This window comes from Octopus bimaculoides, chromosome 13 (genome assembly GCF_046866305.1).
Source record: "Octopus bimaculoides isolate indiv1 chromosome 13, ASM4686630v1, whole genome shotgun sequence".
Taxonomy (NCBI): Eukaryota; Metazoa; Mollusca; class Cephalopoda; order Octopoda; family Octopodidae; genus Octopus; species Octopus bimaculoides.
In genome coordinates, this window is record NC_142940.1 from 10,731,420 (window position 1) to 10,753,919 (window position 22,500).

Genomic DNA, 22,500 nt, shown 5'->3' on the forward strand with positions numbered 1-22,500 from the left:
ATTGTATTAGTTTTGAAAAAAGGTAAGTAGGTAGTTTGGTAAGTATAAGACTTGATGCCGAATTTTCAATAAAGTACTGAAAATTTTGAACTTCTTTGAGCTTCCTGAAAATTACACTGAGAATCTACTTTTGATTCTGAGAAGCAAACAGCATCTTCAGTACCATGGAAATAAGAATCATTTTCTTAGAGCCCTTGTGTCTCAGCTAAAAAGATCCAAATTTTGATCTTAAAGATTTGTAATGAAACTTCCATTTTCATATTATGTTCTTTTGAATTTGATAACCAGAAATAATTTATCTATAAATGATAAATGCATGTGGGAGACAGAGAGAGAGAGATTTCTGCATACTTATGAATACATTCGTTGTTATATGTTCCACATGGAGTGGAGAGAGAAGTGCTCTCTCCAAGTGAATTTGTCAAATGGTGAGTGACTTTGGCAAAAATAGTTAGGGTGAATGGACCTTCTCTAAGTGTAATCCTGTAGATTAGAGAACAACAGTCAGGCAAGTGCTTGTGCCCTTGGTGGTCAGGGTGATCCTGGATTTGTAGTCTTAATAGGCCTTAATAGGAGGTTCTCCTGTTTCAGGAAGACTGCATCATACGTATACTTTTATCTCATTTCACCTCCCTACCTGTCTTACTCATATCTTTTACATAAACACCCATGCAAATTGTAAACTGTTCTTGTAAGGTCATCCTTAACTGATATCCCAATGGCAAATAAAACAAATCATTATTACATTATGTTCAGTAAAGTTACAAACTTTAGTTATGTAAATACTTAATGAATAAATAAATATTTGAGCTATGAAGAAGTACTTTATGAAAAACCAAATGAGGAGGAGGGTGGAGGTAAGGGTAACATGAGTATAAAAAAGGGAATTATTAAGAAAGTGGAAATTTATAAAGCAAGCTACAAGTTGACCTAAGAAAAGAGAGTTCACATCCTTCGTTTGTCACTAAATATTTCAATGCTTGCCTTCTTGATAATTATACTGGTGGGAATAAATTCCTAAGCATGACATGTTGCCGGAGAAAAGGAATTCTCTTACATGCTGATTCACAAATAGACTAAAATGTTAAATTGGCGAGACGAGTGTATAGACATGTATGGCAACAGAGAGTAAAAAAGTGTTGAAGACGTAAATTATTTCCTACCAACACAGTAAAATGGAATAATTAAATAAATATAAATAAAAACCTAATATCACTATTCCTTGATCGATGTTAATTGAATAGTTAAATGTCTGAGCTGAGTTATTTTTATTAAGATTATAATTTTCAGAACTATTAACTCCATCTTTAGAGTGTATCCTATTCATTTTAGGTCTGCTTTCCATGCTGGCATGGGATGGACAGGTCATCATGGTCCAAGTAATTTCTTATTGAGAGCTGTTGCTCCCAGAGACTTGGTACTCATGTGTGTCTTCAGATCAGCCTTCACCCCTTTTTTTCCCATGTCCTTATAGAAAAGGAAGACCACAGACGACTTGGGATGAAGTGATGAAGGTTAACTTGCAAAGTATATTTATAATATTTGCATATAAACATGCATCTGTAGCTTTGAGAAGAAAGAAAGACATTGTTGACCTTTGGTAAGAAATAAAGGGTACCTAGTTTGAAATCTATCTGATATCATGTAATGTTCAATATCTGATGAGGATTTGAAATGAGGTTAATTAGTGTGAAAAGTTTTTAATTTAATGATTCAAAATTATGATTGATGCAAGCTCACACATTTACAGGGGATGGGTATAATTTATTGAATTAACTCTGATATATATATATATATATATATACCACCGTTACTTTAATTACTATTAGAGAACTGCTGATTTGAACTTAGTTTATAGGGAGATAACACTAGAGACTGAAGAGATTTTAGTGGAGTACAGTAGAGTTTTTCTACCAAGACAGTTTCTGCTACAAATTTGCAAGAGATAAAGATGGAGAGCTGGCAGAATTGTTGGCATGCCGGGTGAAAAGCTTTGTGGTATTTCATCTGTCTTTATATTCTGAGTTCAAATTCTGCCAAGGTCAGGTTTGCCTTTCATTCTTTCAGGGTTAATAGAATAAATACCAGCTGAGCATCAGGGTCAATGTAACTGACTTAACTACTCCTGGGCATGAGCATAAAAACTGCATCCCTCTGCCAAACCATGTTGAACCAGTGTAGCAGAGTAAGCTCATCAAACCAGAATGATCTTGAGTCATTCTCTGGCAGAGAGAACATGCTGAGGCTTTTGTCCTGAAGCAGACTGAAAATGGGCAATCCAATGCAATCCAGATGAAGTCTTATTGGCTGGAACTGACTTTATGAACTGTAAAGGGATGATAGGTCAAGGTGACTCCAGCAAGCTGTATATAGCTAGACTCAAGAGGAGAAGCAACTAAAGGAGGCCAAGTTGTCAATCTGTTGATCTGCCATTCCATGAATAGTTTATTTGATTATTTCAGCTTTAAAAGACAGCATTTTTATTATATTTATTTATTTATTATTGGTAATCTTTAGCCAAGGGATAGCAACACCTTTGCAGGCAGGCTACTGTCACAGGTGACAGTGATATGGTTGTTGTTTAGTTTGTTGAACATTTTTAAGTCAATGGCTGCAGGGAAAGAAATTCCAGAGAATTGACATTCTGGGACAAGAGGAACGGGGGACAAAGCAGCAAGTGCAGTGGGACTGGGTAATGAGAGAAAAGTATGTCAAGTGGAGGAAGGACTGTGTGTGACAAAAGAAGAAAGAGTCTAGAGTGTCAGGCAAGGCAACTAATGAGTTCAGAGACAGGAAAGAAACTGTTGTAGCAATGACAGAACAGGTAGCATGAAGAGACGTACAAATAAATGTTCAAAATTATAGCTTTTCATTTGACAAAGAAAGAAGATTTCTCTTTCTCTCCCTCTCTAATATATACAGGGCGAGTAAGATATTTGAGGACAGATTTATGTTTATAAAAAAACATATATAATAACAGATAATAGCTATATCAAAAAATGCTATGAGGATAAAAATAAACCTTCTCTTCTAAAATATCATTTTAAAAAGTCACCTTCAACTTCAACAACTACTTCTATATGAAATCTAAATCTACATGCTCAAATCAAATGGTCCTGGCTCATTTTGGACATTACTCTGACTATGGCAGCTTTCAAAGAATCTTTGGTGTTATGGGCATGTTCATTGACCTCTTTCTCAACAAGGTCCAATGGAGTGCGATCTGGGGAATTAGGAGGCCAAATATTAGCCATGCCTACCTGATCTTTCACTCCTCTAGACATGCTACCTAAGACTATGTTATCCATAGCTTGTCATGGGAAGAAGATTTGGCTGCAATTTCAGGTAGTTTTAATGGCTATGCAAAGGCTACTCCACACCCTTATATGCACTATCTGATGAGTGAAATAGAAAATGGAACATCATAAGATTTAGTGAACTTCAAAGATCTGGCAAAGTGCTAAAAGAAATAAAACATTACTATCTTTTCTGCTACATCAGTGGGTTTTCTAGATATGAGGAATGGTGTTAAGGAATTCAACAATATTTCTGATCAAGTTGCCAAATGTACCTTGAAGATATCAAAGAAGTACAACCTCAAAATAACCCAAGTATTTGTACTAACATTTGCAAGAACTTAAGAACTGGAACTATTTAAAGAAGATATTGATGAGGCAAGTGACCGTAATAAGATGTTTTAAGCACTAAGAACAAGAAAATGAGTACTGTTGAGTAAAATTATCACAATGTAAAAGAAATGACAAGACAAACCCTCAGACATTTCTATCTGTCAAAAGGCATAAAAAAACCATCTTGAAAATAAGCATAAACAAATAGACATGAAGAGCTCAATTTTCAATGAGATATTTTATAATCATATCATAGGAACATTCAAGTATTTAACAAAGTCAAAACTAGAATGAATGTTAAGTGGCAAGCTTTAAAATCAACTTGCAAAATGGAAGAAATAACTCTACTCCAAGAACAAACCAATAAGCATTGACAAGATCATTTTCAAGCTGACCTTAGCACAATGATAATTAAACAACTAACACAAAGTGACGGCATTGACATTTCAAAAGAGAATCTAGAAAAAGCCCTCATTACATCAACTGAATACTACAGGGAAACATTAGAGAAAAACAACTACATCAAGAATCTTGAAACTGATAGAAATAATATGAAAAAAAAATCTTCTAGATAACTCAGAGATACAATGGAAACAGCAGAATTATATAAACAGATAATTGGAAAATGGTGAGGATTGAAGAAAACACAACAAAGACATAATAGAATTAATTTGATTGGGTTCAGTCCCACTGTGTGACACCTTGAGCAGGTTTCTCCTAATAGAGGTAGAAGTAAACCAGTGTCTTGTGAATGAATTTGGTAGACGGAAACTATGAGCAAGCTTGTCGTGTGTGTGTGTGTGTGTGTGTTGTGTCTATTTGCTGCCGCTGCCTCTACTGCTTGACAATTGGTGTTGGTTTGCTTATGTCCATGTAACATGGTGGCTTGGGAAAAGAGACAGGTAGACAAGTACCAGACTTAAAAATAAGTACTGGGGGCGATTTGTTAGGTAGCGTCCCATCATGGCTGCAGTCCAACTGAATAACATTGGTGTAAAAAGAAAAAAAAAAAGATAAAATAAAGATTAAAAGGAAATTATTTAAATCTGTTTAAAAAAATAAAGAGAAAACCCCAAAAGGAAAGCATTACAAGAAAACAGAGCCATCACGAATTGCAAAAATAAGATTGTAGAAAGGTCACTGGAGCCACAATAATAACCCTTTCTAATATAGGCACAAGGCCTGAAGTTGGAGAGGGGGATACAGTCGATTACATCGACCCCAATGCTCAGCTGGTACTACTTATTTCATCGACTTCGAAAGGATGAAAGGCAAAGTCGACTTCGGCGGAATTTGAACTCAGAACGGAGCGATGGGAGAAAATACCGCTAAGCATTTCGTCCAGCGTGTTAACGATTCTGCCAGCTCGCCGCCACAAGCTCCAAAACAAAACACTTGCTTTTAAAATGCAGGAGCTACTATATTGCATTAACTTTGCTAAGCTCTTAAGTGTTTGTCTCAAGTAAAGCTCAATAGTCACCATACAAAAAAGAAGGGGGGGGGGCGAAGAAAAGACCTAATAAACTAGAGGACTATCAAACTTCTAAAGTGCCATACGTAAGTTATTTACATAAACCGTAATGAACAGAATTAAGAATGGACGAAAAGCAGACACGTGAACGAGCGGAATTTCGAGGCGCATTTATTTTCATCACTGCCCACCTATAATTAGCCATGAACTAACTAATCGAAGAAAAAAAAATAAAAGAAAAAAATTAGCGGAACATAACAACCACCTATGTATGCATGTATATAGGCCTTTACAGACGTCCCAAAAAGCGTTCGATTCTGGAAAATTCCAGCAGTTATGGCACGTATAATAGAAGTGGAGAAACATTAAAGATCAACGCTTTAAAACATGCCTTATTATAAGGTTTTATTAGGCTGCACAACAGATACGAAGCAATGTCATGCCCCCGCCCCAAAGGCTAATGACATCGATATTTTATTTCACCTAACGTTTTAACAAAACTGCACAGGGATGAATGAAGGTGAAACAGTCAGTAGTCATGTATTAGAATTACAAGATAAATCAGGGCCTCAAACTATGTGTTAGAACTAAATGCAGAAAGCAAGGACAGAACTAATGAACCGATATATATATATATATATATATATATATATATATATATATATATTGCCCTAACTCTTCGAAACGCCTGTATTAGAATGGGGGCAGCTGATGAAGGAAAATGTTCTCTATGTGGCCTGTGTGTTTTCTGTACTCTGGTTATTATTATTTTTTTGTTTACGTTTTGTTTGCCATGTCCTGTACCCAGATATGCACCTATATATACAGGTAGATGTAGGTATGCACATACTTGTACGTATATATGCATATACTCATTTATTATTTGTTATATATATATATATATATATATATATATATATATATATATAGGGAGAGCGAGAGAGGGGGAGAATACTTTTACAAGAAGGGAGGGGTGTCTGGCTTCAAAGTTTCGGTTGGCTACCCTTCGTCAGACTCAGAAAGTACTAAGTAATTCTTCAGTTTAATGTTAAATTGTTTTTATATATATAACTTGACATAAAAAAAACAAACACCTATATCTGTACGATTTCGATACAAAAACAAACTGATGTAACATCTGCTCAAGTTAAAACAACTAGTTACACTGACCTCGGTCAACAAGTAGAAAGAAAGAAAGAAAGAAAGAAAGAAAGAAAGAAAAATCCCGGTTGATTTACCTCGGCGAATAACTCTTCGGGAGTGGAGATGATTTTCATGTTTCTTTAAAAAAGTAGATGCACCTAAGCCTTCCTTAAAAGACAGGTTTCATGGAACCTGGTAACAGATTTCAGAAGCAAATACCAAAATGTAAAAAATAAAAAAAAAATGCTCACGGACGCGTCATGCTTGGATTGGCTATAAACAACGAAATGGATCCCTGAAGAAACGAAACTAAATGGCACTCTTATCTTTTACTCGTTTCAATCATTGAACTGCGGCCTTGCTGGGGCACCTCGTTGAAGGATTTAGTTGAAACAAATCGATCCAAGTACTTTAAGCCAGGCACTTATTCTCGTTCACTTTCGCTGAACTGCTAAGTTATAGGGACGTAAACAAACCGACACACACACACACACACAGCTTGTTTCAGTTCCCATCTACATACAAATCCACTTACAAGGCTTTGGTCGGCCCAGGATTATGGAAGAAGACATTTGCCTAAGATGCCGTGTAGTACGATTGAACCTGAAACCATGTGGTTGGGAACCAAACTTCTTAGCACACAGCCATGTCTGCGTCAGAACTCCACGGTGGGTTCCAAAATTTGCAAAATGATCGTTGAGTTAATAATTGACAGGATAATTCTTAGAAATGATTGATAAACAAGAAGTGGACGAAACAAGCAGAGGGACTGGACACCGAGGGAACGTAAAGAAAGGAAGAATGATGAAGGAGAGGGGGGAAAAACCCTTAAATAAACTACACAAAATTTGAGGATCAGAAATCCAAGACGGAAAAAGATGGAAAAATAAAAGACTTTTATCGAGCAAAGAGGAAAACGAAACTAATTTGATGGAAACGGTATACATTTCAAAACAATCCAAAACGATTTGGAATTAAAATACATACCTTTCTAAAAAGAAAAAAATGATAAATAATAAATATAAAATAATAAAGTCCCAGTGCAGACCTGAACCACTTATCTCTTACTTCCTAAACGATGTTTAATAGGCGACAGGGTTCGTGGGGGTTTTCGCTCCGATATAAAGCAAAGTTACAATTAAATTCCAAATTGTGTACAACTATATAAAATATTCGTTTTATATACACCGTTATACGTTTGAAATTACAGACCAAAGAAAAAAAAAAAGTTTGAACTACTCTATATAATGTAATGGAATTCACACTCTGAGTTTTCTTTCTTTCTCTCTCTCTCTCTCTCACTCTCACACACACACACGCAAATGTATGTATATATGAATATGTATGTGTGCCGCGTGTATAAAAGCTGCAAGAATGCACACAATGTGAACTGTTGATTTATTTATAGCTTAAGATAAACATTGCTGAAATATATGCCCTGTCTGAAAAGGAAAGGGTTGTCTTAGAGTCGGTGGGGAGGGCATTTCTATCTATCTATCCTTTCTTTCTCTCTATCTGTCTCCTCTTTCACAATATACACACATGTTGAACATTTGAAAAATAGAAAAAAGCGAGGAAGTGTTTATTTATTTATAACAAAGATACGGGTTCAACAAGTTGGTTCTCCAGAAGCAATTTGATTTATATCTGCCGGTGGTTGATGATGGTTGTAAACTGTTGTCTAGCGTCACGACCTAGCCAGCATTCTTTTTTCTTTTTTTTTCTTATATCAGGGGACATTAGTTCAACGGGTCCTTTGTTTTTTTAAAGAGTATTTTTGAAGAAATTTGACTATTTCTAGCAGATCGAAAGGCCACGTAGAGACACACTCGTTTGGCTGCTGTGGTTGTTTCGCCTCAGGTCATTGGTGGTCGAATAGACTTGTGATCAAAACCACTTGGTTAATATTAACCAACCACTTCAGCTGTGATTCTCTCATCTTTTCCCTAAGTGCAGGGAATGCAGGAACACATTAAACAACGTGCCCTCATCAAAAATGTCGAGGGAGGGAACATATTGATGAAGACTGAGCTGCTATTTCAAGTAAACCGAGCAACCACGTAAAAAAAAGCTCTATGTTAGTGATACTTCTAGATAGATTGTGGATATATATAACAAAAAGTTGTTGAAGTTAAAGAATGATTTTGAAGGAATAAAGACGGGGTGGAGGCGTTGAACAAAGCACTACCCTCACAAAATAACCCCACCAAAGTAAAATAAACAGACAGACCAACCACCATGAATGATATTACATAATGAAACATCGTTCTTTCTCTCTCTTTTGGTAATTTTGAGGAAGAAAAAAAAATATATAAGAAGCAAACTGCTTTTTATTTTTTAGCACCAACACCTGTTGGTAAAATACTACGGATTTTTTTTTCTTTTTATCATTTGTAAAAATAATAATAATAAATAAATAGAAGGGACAAACAATAGACTTCATTGAAGAACAAATCTTCCCTTATCCCAAATACCTTTCGGTGTGTGTGTGTGTGTGTGTGTGTGTACACGTACATACGTGTAAAATGTATGTGTTTGTGTATATGATTGTATACCTGTCAGCAGTGCGGCGACTGATATCCTAATTCTTGTGCATTTTATATACCGCCAATGTCAGTGCATGAAATGCCATACCTTTCATAGTAATAAGAAAAGGCCTTAAGCAGACGCAAGTACTTACATGGGGTACATGTTAGGGAGGAGGAGGAGGAAGAGGAATAAGATAAAAACAGAAAGGTGTGCGGAAGATAGATAAATAGACACTGAGGGAGGGAAAGGGAAAAAAAGAGAGAAAGAGAGAGAGAGAGGCAGAGAAAAGTACGGAGGTATGGAAGACAGAGTGAAAGGCGGAGGAAGGGCAGTGGGTAAGGAAGAGAATCGGTTCACTGAAGGGAATCTATTGTTAGAGAAGATAGAACGTGGTGGGAGGGGAAAGGTAGAAAAAAAACGTGTGTTAATTTAGTATGTATGGTATGTGCAGTTAAGTAGTAGTGTACAGGTAGGTAGGTATATATATATGTGTGTGTGTATAATTGACGGGCAAGGTGGTATGATAGCAGGTTGGTAAGGTGTGTATGTATATAATTCGTAATTATATATATGAGAGGTTTTGGTATCCAGAAGATCCAAAAGCAGGTAAAGCTATGTAAGTGCTACGGAAGGAACGCTGTTAGACACCCGGTTCGATAACAGTATGAGTGAGGAGTTTAACACAGGTCGTGTATAGGTTAAATAAAGTGAGATAACGAAGCCAAGGCAGTGTGAAATTTCTGGGACATTTTATAAAGAGAAAGGTAGTCTTACAGCTGTTTCAGGGATATAAAAGATATCCCATCATCAGAGACGATAGGAGAGAGTTAAATAGAAGATAATAGTAGAGTTCAATATAAGAAGTTATTTTTTACACTACATGCAATTAATACCTGCTCACTGTCCATTTGTAATAACAAGATATGAACTATCGGAACTTACATACCATGGACAAGAAGCCTTTTTATCCATTCTACACAACACATTCCTTGGATAATGGAACAGCAAATTTAACATCCAACATATATCTATATTTTTATTCTATTTCTCTTTATACTTCCTATATCATTCCCTTTCCAAAATAACTTGTATTGAACTACTATTTTCTTCTATTTAACTATCTCATATTGTCTCTAATGATGGGATATCTTTTATAACCCTGCAACAGCTGTAAAACTACCCCATAAAATGTCCTAGAAATTTCACACTGCCCTGTATGTACGTGGTGGCCGTGGAGTGGTTGGTAGAAAATAACGCTTGCAGTAATGAACGGGTGTACGGTCAATGACAACTGACTGACCGAACAAGTCAGTCGACCATGGTAATATATAAATAAATGAAAATAGCTACCGCTAAAATAACGAACTAGTGGCGGGGAAAATAGCTGGCCCATGGTCTCGCTCGACCGGTAAAAACAAAACAAAGAATAGTCTATTCCTTTTCAAATTACACACCTTAACCGTTTTAAGAGAAGGACAATAATAATGTGGTTTTGGGTACACTATATATGACCAGCTGGAAGAGATGTCCTCTTTCTGTATGTATGTATGTATGTATATATATATATATACATATATATATATATATGGAGAGAGAGAGAAAATCAGCTCTGGAACACTGTTGTAAGGTCAGTGTGGCAGTCTTTACGTGGTCGTTCAGTCCGCTAGAGATAGCAGCCAAATTTCCTTCCTGGCAGTGTACCGTCTTCTGTGCATCTTTTACATATTTTAGTCACTGGACTGCGGCGATGCTGAGACATCGCCATGAAAGGCTTAGTCGAACAAAATAAAACCCCAGTGTTTATTATTTTTTTAAAAGCCTGATACTTATTCTGTCTGTCTCTTTTGCTGAAATGCTACCTTACGGAGACGTAAACAAACCAATACCGGTTGCACGTAAAGAATAACATTCACAAAACGGTATACCCACAAAGCTTTGGTCTGCCTGGGGTTATAGTAAAAGACATTTGCAGAAAATGCCAGGCAGTAGGACTGAACTCAGATCCATAAGGTTGAGAAGCTAACTTCTTATCACACAGCCAAAAAGCAGAGTAAGGACAAATTCTGAAGAAAAAGAGAGGGGGCCCATTTGTCAAAACTTGTTCATCTCGGTGGAGAATTGAATAGCAATTACCATTAAAAATTGTGCTTGAACAAGCTTAAAAAAAATAAAGATGGAGCAACAGTTATTTGTAAACAAGATATAAAATGTCTATGTACCTACCCCGGTGCTTGATTATCAGACGGACGGATTGATTGATTGATAAACAGTGCGAGCAAGTTGAAACTGTATATGCGGAAATATTGAAATTATTTAAATGAGTCGCGGCTTGGTTTATTATTATTATAAGAAAATAATAATAAAAAATGTATTGGAATCACTCCAAGCACTTAGACTTCATTATAGTAACAGGATGGACGTTGTTTTTGCATTATTGCCGCACCGCCCTATATTGTAAACTGCATTATATTATGAAAACATTACATAACCTCGAGGGTGACATAACATTTAAGCTATGACCACAACCCACAGCTAATGGTTTTATTTTTATTTTAAGGCGAAAACTCAAAAATCTGTTTATTTTTCCACAGGAAGGGCGGAGTAAATGTGATAAACAAGTAAATAGATAGAGAGAATGAGACAGACAGATAGACGGACAGAGGTATACAGATAGATCGATAGACAGACAAACAGAGGTATATAGATAGATAGAGGTATACACACAGATAGACAGACGAAGGTATACAGATAGATAGATAGATAGATAGATAGACAGACAGAGGTATACAGATAAATAGACAGACAGAAGCATACAGATAGATAGACAGACAGAAGCATACAGATAAATAGACAGACAGAAGTATACAGATAAATAGACAGAGGTATATAGATAAATAGACAGACAGAAGTATATAGATAAATAGACAGACAGAAGTATATAGATAAATAGACAGACAGAGGTATACAGATAAATAGACAGAGAGATATAGACAGATAAATTGACGGAAGCATACAAATAGACAGAGCCGGAGAGAGATAGTTAGACAGATAGACCAACAAACATAGACAGACAAAACAATCGACACGCATTATCTGACTGGTAATTTATTAACCCTCACATGAAAAATAAAGGCCTTGACAGGGTTTAAACTTGATTTAAGGATTACGTGAAACACTCGACTAGTTATTTCTTGTGTATGTGGAAGACACGAAGCCGTATAATTTACGGGGAATGGGGAACGACTGAGAATGGTGTGCTTCATGGCTTTTACTCAACAAGTAGTTAAAGCTTAAGTGAAACAATACATCTGCAGTTTTCATTTTTATTTACTTATATTTAATTTCTTTTTATTCAATCTTTGGAGCTGAAATTGCTCTTCAGCAGAGTGACAGCATTGCGACAAAGTGCATCAAAGAAATTTCCTGACGATATTTCTTTGGATTTACCAAAGAATGAGTCTTTCTTAGTAATATGCCGACATGCTAGAAATAGCGACCAAATCTCTTAAATCATTACATTACCGTGTTACAGAAAGAACACATCGGATAATGAAATCCGTATAATACATTGTGCTTGAAAAAGAAACTCTGACAGTCACAGCCGAAACGTCTTTTCCCATAAATCTGCTGGAATATGGTTCTAAACAAAACTGACCATCTGACATGCAGACGACATTACCAGTTCGGGTTGTCATACATTCTGTAAGCAACGACGAAGAATATATATGGAGCGTGTTGTTATTCTAAATTCAATCCGAAATCCAACATAGACACTGAATGTATAAGTTTTTCCGGCATCTCATATTTCAATAATACAGAAGAGATTAGTTTACGAAACCTATCTGTATCAAATGCGATATGATTAATTTTGAGCTGGTACGAAAGTTGGGCATTATCGATAGCAGTCTTTCTCATGGGCACGACCAAATAACCATTGTCTTCACATACAATCAACAGGTTCCGTTCACAATTGAATGCAGACTGGGGAAATCGTGACAGCACTGTTAATGTTTAAACCGAGCTGTTGTGTAGATAGAGAAAATAAATGCTGGGCTTCAGTTGAATGCATTAACAATGAACAAGATGTTAATATTTAAAACTTAGGTTAGACACGAGTGAGAACTTCAAGGTGTCTTTTTAATAATATTTTTTGAGGTATATAGAAGACTACACAATCTAATATGTAATACCTTATGGCAGTACTGTGTAGTTTTGATGAGATCTGGTGGTTCTTGCTAGCAACTCCAGCAAAAAGAGGCCTCTCTTTTTGCTTGCAACAAATCACATTTGACACACAGTTTAGTTTGATGATTGTCTTTCAATAAAATTAATTAGTGCACAATTTCCGATAGCTTTATGGAGTTTCAGGTAGTTACCATTGCTTTGATGCATTTTCACATGGTTTTTGAAACACCATTTTGATAAAGAGATACGAACAATGCATTTCATATGGCATTTCTTTTTCCTTTTATTACTAAGACATGAGGTTAATTTCGTAAGGGGAAGAAACGGAAAACGACTGACCGGATAAAAATAAAACTTATTGATATTGTATCGGATATGTGACAGTGCTAGGCTGCGTCAGCTAAAATGCAAGATAGTACCAAGCAATAAAATCCCAAATGTGACATGCTAGCAACCATTCTTGAAGGTTGGATATGTAAAAGCAACAATGCCAGAGTAAACACACTGGTATGATGAAAGATGAGACATTCTCCAATGTCCAAATATATATTTTTCAGCGGACAACAAACATTTCCCCACTAAAATTCATTATCGACCATGAAATCAAGAAATATACGAGAAATGAACTAATAAGCTATGAGAATAGAGCCTCAAATTTGCAAGGCAAAGAGGAGAGGAAACAGGATTTTTTGACGTTCAAGTTTTTTTTTGCAGACGACAGAACTAGCTAGGGCAAACGACAGAACCAGTCCACATCAAACAGATTTATCATAAAAGGCTTCTAGTTGTGTGTCCTTCCCATCTTGAAAGCAATACAAGTGTGGTATGAGGGAACATTTGACTACTATTTCTAGTCGGGAATAATGTCAACTTTGTGGTTCCCTCGTTGGGTTCGTTTCTTTCTCACCCCCCCCCCCCCAGGACATTAACAACCAAAGTGATATCGATTCCAAGAAGACATCATGCCAACGATTTACAACTGCAGCATAATTTCTTATTATCTGCCCGTCATAGATACAAACTTCTAAAGAACTAAATTGCGATTCCTGGTTGAATTATTTTCACTTCTCTAATGTTCCTGAGAAAGACATAGACGTTAGAAACACTTTGTTTCTATTCTTTCTATTAAATTTGAGGCCTCGGTGTATTGCAGAACGATCGATATTGCATGTACAATAGCAGAAACCACCTTGTTGCGTTATTTATAAAACAGAAGAGAAGGAAAAAGACAAAATGGAAGCGGGGATGGCGGCAGAAGGAGAGACAGTAAGCGTGCGTGTGTTATGTAATGGACAGTTTGTAGTTTGCAATGAGCGTCACATGCCACTAGCAATTTAGGAAGTATTTAACATTGTTGACTGTTTTGTCAACTAAAGTGTGTGCACATTATACACACACTAATACATGTATACACACACACAAATATATATATATATATATATATACACAAATACTCTTTACTCTTTTACTTTTTTACTTGTTTCAGTCATTTGACTGCGGCCATGCTGGAGCACCGCCTTTAGCCGAGCAAATCGACCCCAGGACTTATTCTTTGTAAGCCTAGTACTTATTCTATCGATCTCTTTTGCCGAACCGCTAAGTTACGGGGACGTAAACACACCAGCATCGGTTGTCAAGCAATGTTGGGGGGACAAACATATACATACATATATATATACATATATACGACGGGCTTCTTTCAGTTTCCGTCTACCAAATCCACTCACAAGGCTTTGGTCGGCCCGAGGCTATAGTAGAAGACACTTGCCCAAGGTGCCACGCAGTGGGAACGAACCCGGAACCATGTGGTTGGTAAGCAAGCTACTTACCACACAGCCACTCCATATATATATATATATATATATATAATGTCTGCTTATTAGCACAAACGATTTCCTTTCCAACTGCATTGTGCACCAAACTTTTCCAATAATACAAGCCACCCAGATAATTAGCATTAGTTTTAATGAAACCATTAGCAATTGATTAGTACTGACTATTTGAGTATATTTTTTAATAACACTTAAGCCCATAATTTTAGAAATTTTGTTTCGTCGTCTGGGAGTTGATCCCCCCCCCCCAAAAAAAAAAATGAGTGAAACAATATCTAACATGCCGGCATTTTTGAAGAATGATTGAGCAGCAGAGTCACCGAAATGTTTCTGTAGACAGGCAGGAACGATGTTGTGATTGATATAGGTGTTATTACATATACCATCATCGTGTGTGAACCAGGGTGGGTATTGAAATGTTAAAATGTGTGTGTTTCTGAAGGTTGATTGATGATTAAGAAACACTGTTGCTTAATCATATATCAATCAATCAACTTTTGTCAACCAAAATGTGTGCACATTATATATATATATATATATATATATACACACACACACACACACACACACAAGGATTGCTTAATTAGGGTATTATTATTAAGTAGACTAAATGGGTTTGTTTTGTTTGTTAACTGAAGCGTGATTAAACAGAGTGGTAATGTTGAGTGATGTGTGGTCGTGTGTGTGAGAGAGAGAATTTGGGGAAAATTGGGAAAAGATACAGAAACAAAATAGAATTTAGTCCCCCCCACCTCCCCAATAATGATGAGTTCGTACGAGTATTTAGTAAAAAGCTTACATGAATCTACAGTAAACTATTTTTAAAATGTGAGCAGTGTTTTGATAGAGGGGGGGGGGGCATAAATATTACTAACATACAGGTAAATGTAATATATTAGTTTATTGTCACCTGAGGGTATACATATCGAATAAGTATCCTAGAAAACTATACATACATACATGCATATATATATATATATATATATATATATATATATATATATATGGTTTGTCATAAACACCTGTACTTTGTGTTTTTTTTGTTTTTTTTGTCACTCTAGCTATGAATTAAGTTAATGAATTCAACGGGATACACTGTCTGCAAGTCGTTGGGTTCAGCATATTATCCTCCGTTTTCTAATTGATATACAAATTTAGGGTAAAAAAAACCTTTTACCCGCTCCCATTTACTGCACTTGGTATAACACTAGTGTAACAATAATTGGGTACCCTCCCAACAGTATATTGGATAGATACTATCCCTTAGTGGGTTGAATCCTCAACCCCTAACTCTCTCGCATTATATCTATATATATATAAAAATGAGAATGTGTGTCTGTCTGTCTGTCTGTGTGAATCCCAAAAACTCGAGAACTACGCAACCAATTTCATTCAAATTTTACACATGCCTTACTTAGGGTTCCAGTTGTGTTTTAGTCAAAAAATTTTTTTAACTTCTTGCAGAGTTCGAGCCCACGGCAACATAATATCTCCTCTACTATTTAAGTATTACGTGTCAAAAGTGAAACAAAAACACTCATGTCAAATACTTTCACTTTAAAAATGAAACTATTCCACTAACTGAAACAATCACATTTCGATACTGTAATGACAGATACTTTCAGAGAGAGAGAGAAAGAGAGAGAGAGAGAAAAAGAGAGAAAGAGAAAGAGAGAGAGAGAGAAAAAGAGAGAAAGAGAAAGAGAGAGAGAGAGAAAAAGAGAGAAAGAGAAAGAGAGAGAGAGAGAGAGAGAGAGAGATGTATATGTATACATATAGATGTATATGTACACGTATATGTATAGATATAGAGAGAGAGATGTATATGTATACATATAGATGTATATGTACACGTATATGTATAGATATATATATATATATAGATCTATATGCATACATGTATATGTATACATATGTGTAGATGTATATATATATATATATATAGATGTACATGTAATATGTACATATATACATATATGCATGCATACAGATATCTATACATATATACACCCATCACACACACATACACATGCACACAAACACACACATTAGTCATTTGTTTTCTTATCCAAAACTACGTCAAAAGTACTGAAAGGATCTTTATGAAATTTGGAAATTATATTCTTTGCATAACGGCCATAACTCCCATGAAAATTCATATATTTTTGATGTTGATGAAATTTTAACCCCAACATAACAGATGAGCATTATTTGTAATTCAACGGTACAACAGTGTAAGACTACCCTTTCAGATATACTTATATTGTGATTTCTGCAATGTGGTGCATAAATTGTCAAGTAAATGAGACACATCTTTGCCTCCACTGATTCACTTGCAAAGTGTTGAGTAAAATTATTTCGTTGCAGACCTCCGGCCATTTTGTTCTGTTGTTAATTCTGTAGATGACCTCAAACACAAAGTCTTTCCCAACTTTAAACAAAACTACCAAAATCACAATTGGTTATGTGAAAGAGCAATATTAGCTCCAAAAAACGTAGCTGTTACAAAAATTAATCAACACCTGATGCATTCTCTTCCCGGCAATCTTCAAACTTACAAGTCTGTTGATACAGTTCCAGATACAAATGAAGTGGTGAACTATCCTCCTGAATTTCTCAATTCGTTGGAGCCTCCAGGACTACCTCCCCACATATTATCACTTAAAGTTGGAACGCCTGTTATGCTGCTCCGCAATCTGGAACCACCAAGACTTTGCAATGGAACACGACTCGTGATAAAGAAAATGATGTCACATGTTATCGAGGCTACCATTCTTTCTGGATGTGCAAAAGGGGATGACGTCTTTATTCCAAGAATTCCTCTTACTCCATCAGGAGCAGACGTTCCTTTTACATTCAGAAGACTAGAATTCCCCCTTCGTGTGACTTTTGCCATGTCCATAAACAAATTTCAGGGTCAAACACTGTCTGTAGCTGGTCTTCTCTTGGAAGAGCCCTGCTTCTCACATGGACAACTGTATGTTGGCTGCTCAAGAGTGGGCAGCAAAAAAACCTATTTGTATATGCTCCACAAGGGAAAACAAGGAACATTGTTTACAACGAGGTGTTATAATCACAACAGCAAGAAAGTATGTACATGCTCACCTTCTTTTACGAAACTTCATTGACTTTCATATTTATATTGATATACATATATATGTGTGTTTGGGTGCGTGTGTGTATATACATCTCTATATATAAAGATGATGCGTAGTCTAGACGGCGTTTTTAGATTTCATTATTCTCTTTAACCCGGGCAACGCCGGGTATTTCTGCTAGTATATGTATATATATATGTATATATATATATATATATACATACACATACACAGAGGAACGGATGTAGACGCGGAAGATTTAAGTGGCCCATAAAGTGGGTGTTGACAATGAATGAACTGTTAAAAACAATAACATACATATATATATATATATGTGTGTGTGTGTATATATACGCATGCGCGCGCGCTTTTATCGAGCGTTAAGCTTGCACCTATTGAAGGGTACCAAACTGTAAATGAAGGGTCACAGTCGAAATTAATCGAAATCTGTGTGTGTGTGTGCAGAACTTATTGTATGGATCCTGGGGAAATGAAAAGGCCAAATCGATTTCCGGCGGAATTAATAATAAAAATAAATATATGAAATTACAAAGATGACCACCAACTGTGTTTGCAATTAATGTTTGGGGAGGGTTTGTCTTATTATGAGTTCATTGTGTGCCTTGTTCTGTGTCGTCGTAAATAAAGAACGAACGGAAAATGTCTCGGATATTATAAAGAAGAGAAAAATGTGTGGAGGTGTTCGAACAAAAGTTTTGTTTTGACAGGACATGAAAGTAGGGCAGAAAGTATGTGAGAGATAGAGAGAAGGGGAGGGATAGAGTAATGTAGGAGTGACCGACGGAGGAAGATTGTCAGGAAACGCAAGGAGACAGAGACGGAGTAGCAACATGAGAGAGAGAGAGAGAGAGAGAGAGAGAGAGAGAATGTTAGAGTGAAAAGTTACAAAGAGAGTGAAAGTATAGAAGAGAGAGAGGGAGAGAAAGTGATAAAGTGGAGAGTTAGTAAGAGTGAAAGAGTGTAATAAAGTAGAAAGTTAGAAAGTGAAAGGATACAAGAAAGGGAGAGAGATAAAGTAGAGAGTTTAGAAAGCTAGAGAAAGAGAGAGCAAGAGATAGAAGATAGAGAGAAAGAGAGAGCAAGGATAGAAGACAGAGAGAGAGAGAGCAAGGATAGAAGACAGAGAGAGAGAGAGAGAGAGAGAGCAAGGATAGAAGACAGAGAGAGAGAGAGAGAGAGCAAGGATAGAAGACAGAGAGAGAGAGAGCAAGGATAGAAGACAGAGAGAGAGAGAGAGCAAGGATAGAAGACAGAGAGAGCAAGGACAGAAAACAGAGAAAGAGAGCAAGGATAGAGGTGGGGTTATAAACTGGAAAATTTGAGAGAGTAAAAGAATAGAAGAGCGGGACAAAATGAAAGGTAACAAAAAAATGGGGTGGGGGAAGAAAGGTGACAGGAATAACGAGAAGTGATCGGACGAGAAAGGATCAAATGAAGTGGTAATGATAGAGGGTAATGACAGACAGCGACAGACAAATCAAGTGGTGACGATAACCAGAAACATAGGTAGAGAGGGATAAAAGAAAAGAAAAAAAAGAAGAAAATAAGGAGTGGAGGAAATGTGTAAATGAAGAGAAATTACAGAGGGAAGATTAAAGAAGGAAAAAAAAAGGGAAAAAGGTGGGTGCAGGACAGGGAAAATGTTTGGAAGATAGAAAAGATTTAGTCTGGACACATTAAGGGCAGTGGCTAACTAAGAGGAGTCCCTACGAAGTCACTTGTATGTGTTAGAATTTATTCAGTTCTCTCTCAAATCTTACTCCACCGTCTTAAAAAAAAAAGTGGGACACATTAGATAATGTAATCTTAGGTATACTATATCTAAAAAGAAAAAAAAAACGTTGGTAGTTATAAATGGAACACCTTTTAAATAAAGCACACCTGGAGCTAAACAACGAACCAAAGCCTACGTTAAATCGCAAGGCAAACCTTCTGGTCTTAAAAACGAAAAGGTAACATTGATGTAGTCCAAGATACATAATGTCTCAATAAGGGCTCACTTAGGAGTTAGACAACTTTCAATTTTATGCTGCTTCCATGCTGTTTCAATAAAAGATTTGAACTTCTTTGACCACAGATTAGCTCAATAAGGGCTCACTTAGAAATTAGACAACCCCTTTCGGCTTTATGCTGCTTTCTAAATATATTTATCCTTAATTAAGAGAAATTCGGGGACAGAAAATTGAGAAAATGTGGTGGAAATACAGAGTTTGGTAATGTGTGTCTATAGCCCAGACCTCCGTGTGGAAATTCTGCAAGACCACGCACTGTGAATCTTAGTAGATACCTCCTGTGAGGTAAAAACAAAATACGCATACCACCCGTTTTCGGCGTAACCCTAACCCTAAACACCGGGTGCACGTATTCTTTACATTCGCCAGTATCTTCTGTACAGGTTACATAAATATCCATATAAATAGTTTGCTTTATTCCTCCAGCACCGCCCACCCTTCATATTCGTTTTGAGTGTGTGACGAAACCCACCAGACCACCTAACGAAGAACGACTCTTCGCCTTTTACTTTTCTTTTAAACAGAGACGGAAGAGTAGCGCCCTTGGCTATTTATTTTTCAGGACTTTCAGGCCTGGTTGGGCAGAAGTTGTTCCCAAACTGGAAGCCTAGCCTGACAGTTTTGCTAAGAAATCCCAAGGACTGGGAGAAATGGATTAAGTCTGTAACTCCCTCCAAAAACACATAACACAAAAAGCTGGAATAAGTATTGCAAGAAATTTTGTCTGACGCTCAAACAGTCCTGCCAATCCAACGCCCTAAACTTAAACTGATCCTTTCTGAAAGGGCGAAAGGAAACGTTGACCTGAGCGGAATTTGAACCCGAAACACAGAGGCAGAATAAATAGCAATAGAGTAACCTTCGAGACATAGTTTCACGCCGTAAAAAAAAGAAAAAAAGTACGCTTCAACAGATAATGTAATCCCTGATACACAAATAAAACGAGATCGTTGCGATGGTCACGGGTGGAACATCGATCACAACTGACCTGAAACTAAACAAAGGCATATTGAACGTCTTCAATTCCCCGCCCAAACAAACGATTTTCAATAAATGTAAACAATATAAAATACAATATATATATATATATATATATATATATATATATATATATATATACACATACATACATACATATATATATATATATCATAGGCACTGAACAGCAATCGATATTACTTGCTGAACAACAATCAGGTTATAATATTATTCTATACATTTAATAATAGACAGACATGCGTGTACACACACACACACACACACACACACACACACACACCAGTCTATATAGTCTTTGCTTGGCTGCTGATAGTGACCGTTCTGTTGGCTCTCTTTCTCACCTATTTTTATTATTAATTCCCACCACCCTTCATAGATAGCTAGGTGGTTGGTTAATAGGAAAGAGAAGGAGAGGAGAAACCTATCTTATTGGTTTACTTTCTATTATATATATACCGACACACACATTTTATATATATTACATTTATATATGTATACACACAATATACACATTCACAGGGTGTGTGTGCATAAACTTTATTTCTAAAATAGTTAATATATATATAATAAAGGCGAGGGTGTGAGCGTGTATAAACTTCATTATTTCTATAATGTTATATATATATATATATATATATATATATATATATATATAATGGTATGTTAGGTAAGAAAAACAAGCCTTCATCAACAAAACCAGCGTGCATCTTATGTAGGGCGGGATGTGCGTGAGGGATTTCGGATTAATGAAATAAAAATAGCAATCAATTTAACTGTTGAGTCAGCTTGGGTTGTGATGTAATGAGAACGTAAACAAATTGTACTTGTCGAAACAAATATAATACCACCATAGTGCATATATATGTGTATCTGTACCAACCACCTGCCTTCCTTTGTTTCTCAATTAAGAGACAATGTTTGTGTGCTACAGACATCTCTAAGTACACACACACACACTTCGTTTCTGAAGTCAAACATTGCAACCACTCTAATCTCTCAACCCATGTACCAAGAAGCTTTGTAATTCGTTTAATTTTATAACAAATGAAGTTTCAATGGGCATTACGTTCACATACCGTGTCCCATTTTTCTTTTGTGAGTGTGTCTCTTGAGTGTAGTATAAAGGTCTCCTTCTATTTTAAATGCAACACACAGACGTATGGCCCTATCAAAATGGCTTAGGTTTGTGTATCTTCCCGTAAACTGTGTATTTAAGGTGCGCGCACACATACACACTCAGTGAAAGCATGTTGATCGCCCTAGCTTTCTATGGATCGTACCCTCCTGTTTTATTGAAGGACAGTGTGTGTGTGTGAGTGTGTGTATATATATATATATATAATGCAATAGAGTTAGGGGTTGAGGATTCAACCCACTAAGGGATAGTATCTATCCAATATACTGCTGGGAGGGTACCCAATTATTGTTACACTAGTGTTATACCAAGTTATTACACTATATATATATATATATATATAGTGTATTGAGTACCCTAGCTTTCTACAGCTCGTACCCTCCTTTTTTTTTTATTGAAGGACAGAGTGTATATATAGCATACATTTATTTATCTGTGTACGTAAA

At 36.2% G+C, this 22,500-nt stretch overlaps 1 protein-coding gene across 50 annotated transcripts in view; it reads right to left on the reverse strand.

Annotated features, from left to right (window-relative positions):
- LOC106881827 (uncharacterized) overlaps positions 1–22,500 on the reverse strand; it is a 399,079-nt gene that overhangs the window by 134,825 nt on the left and 241,754 nt on the right. Inside the window, exon 1 of one of the 50 annotated variants that reach the window (XM_089361535.1) lies at positions 6,339–6,463. The exons of the other annotated variants lie outside the window; for them this stretch is intronic. Coding sequence (XP_089217661.1) covers positions 6,339–6,377 — 39 coding nt within the window. The 5' untranslated portion in view covers positions 6,378–6,463. Of the gene's footprint in view, positions 1–6,338; positions 6,464–22,500 lie in introns of those variants that run through there. 50 annotated transcript variants of the gene reach the window in all.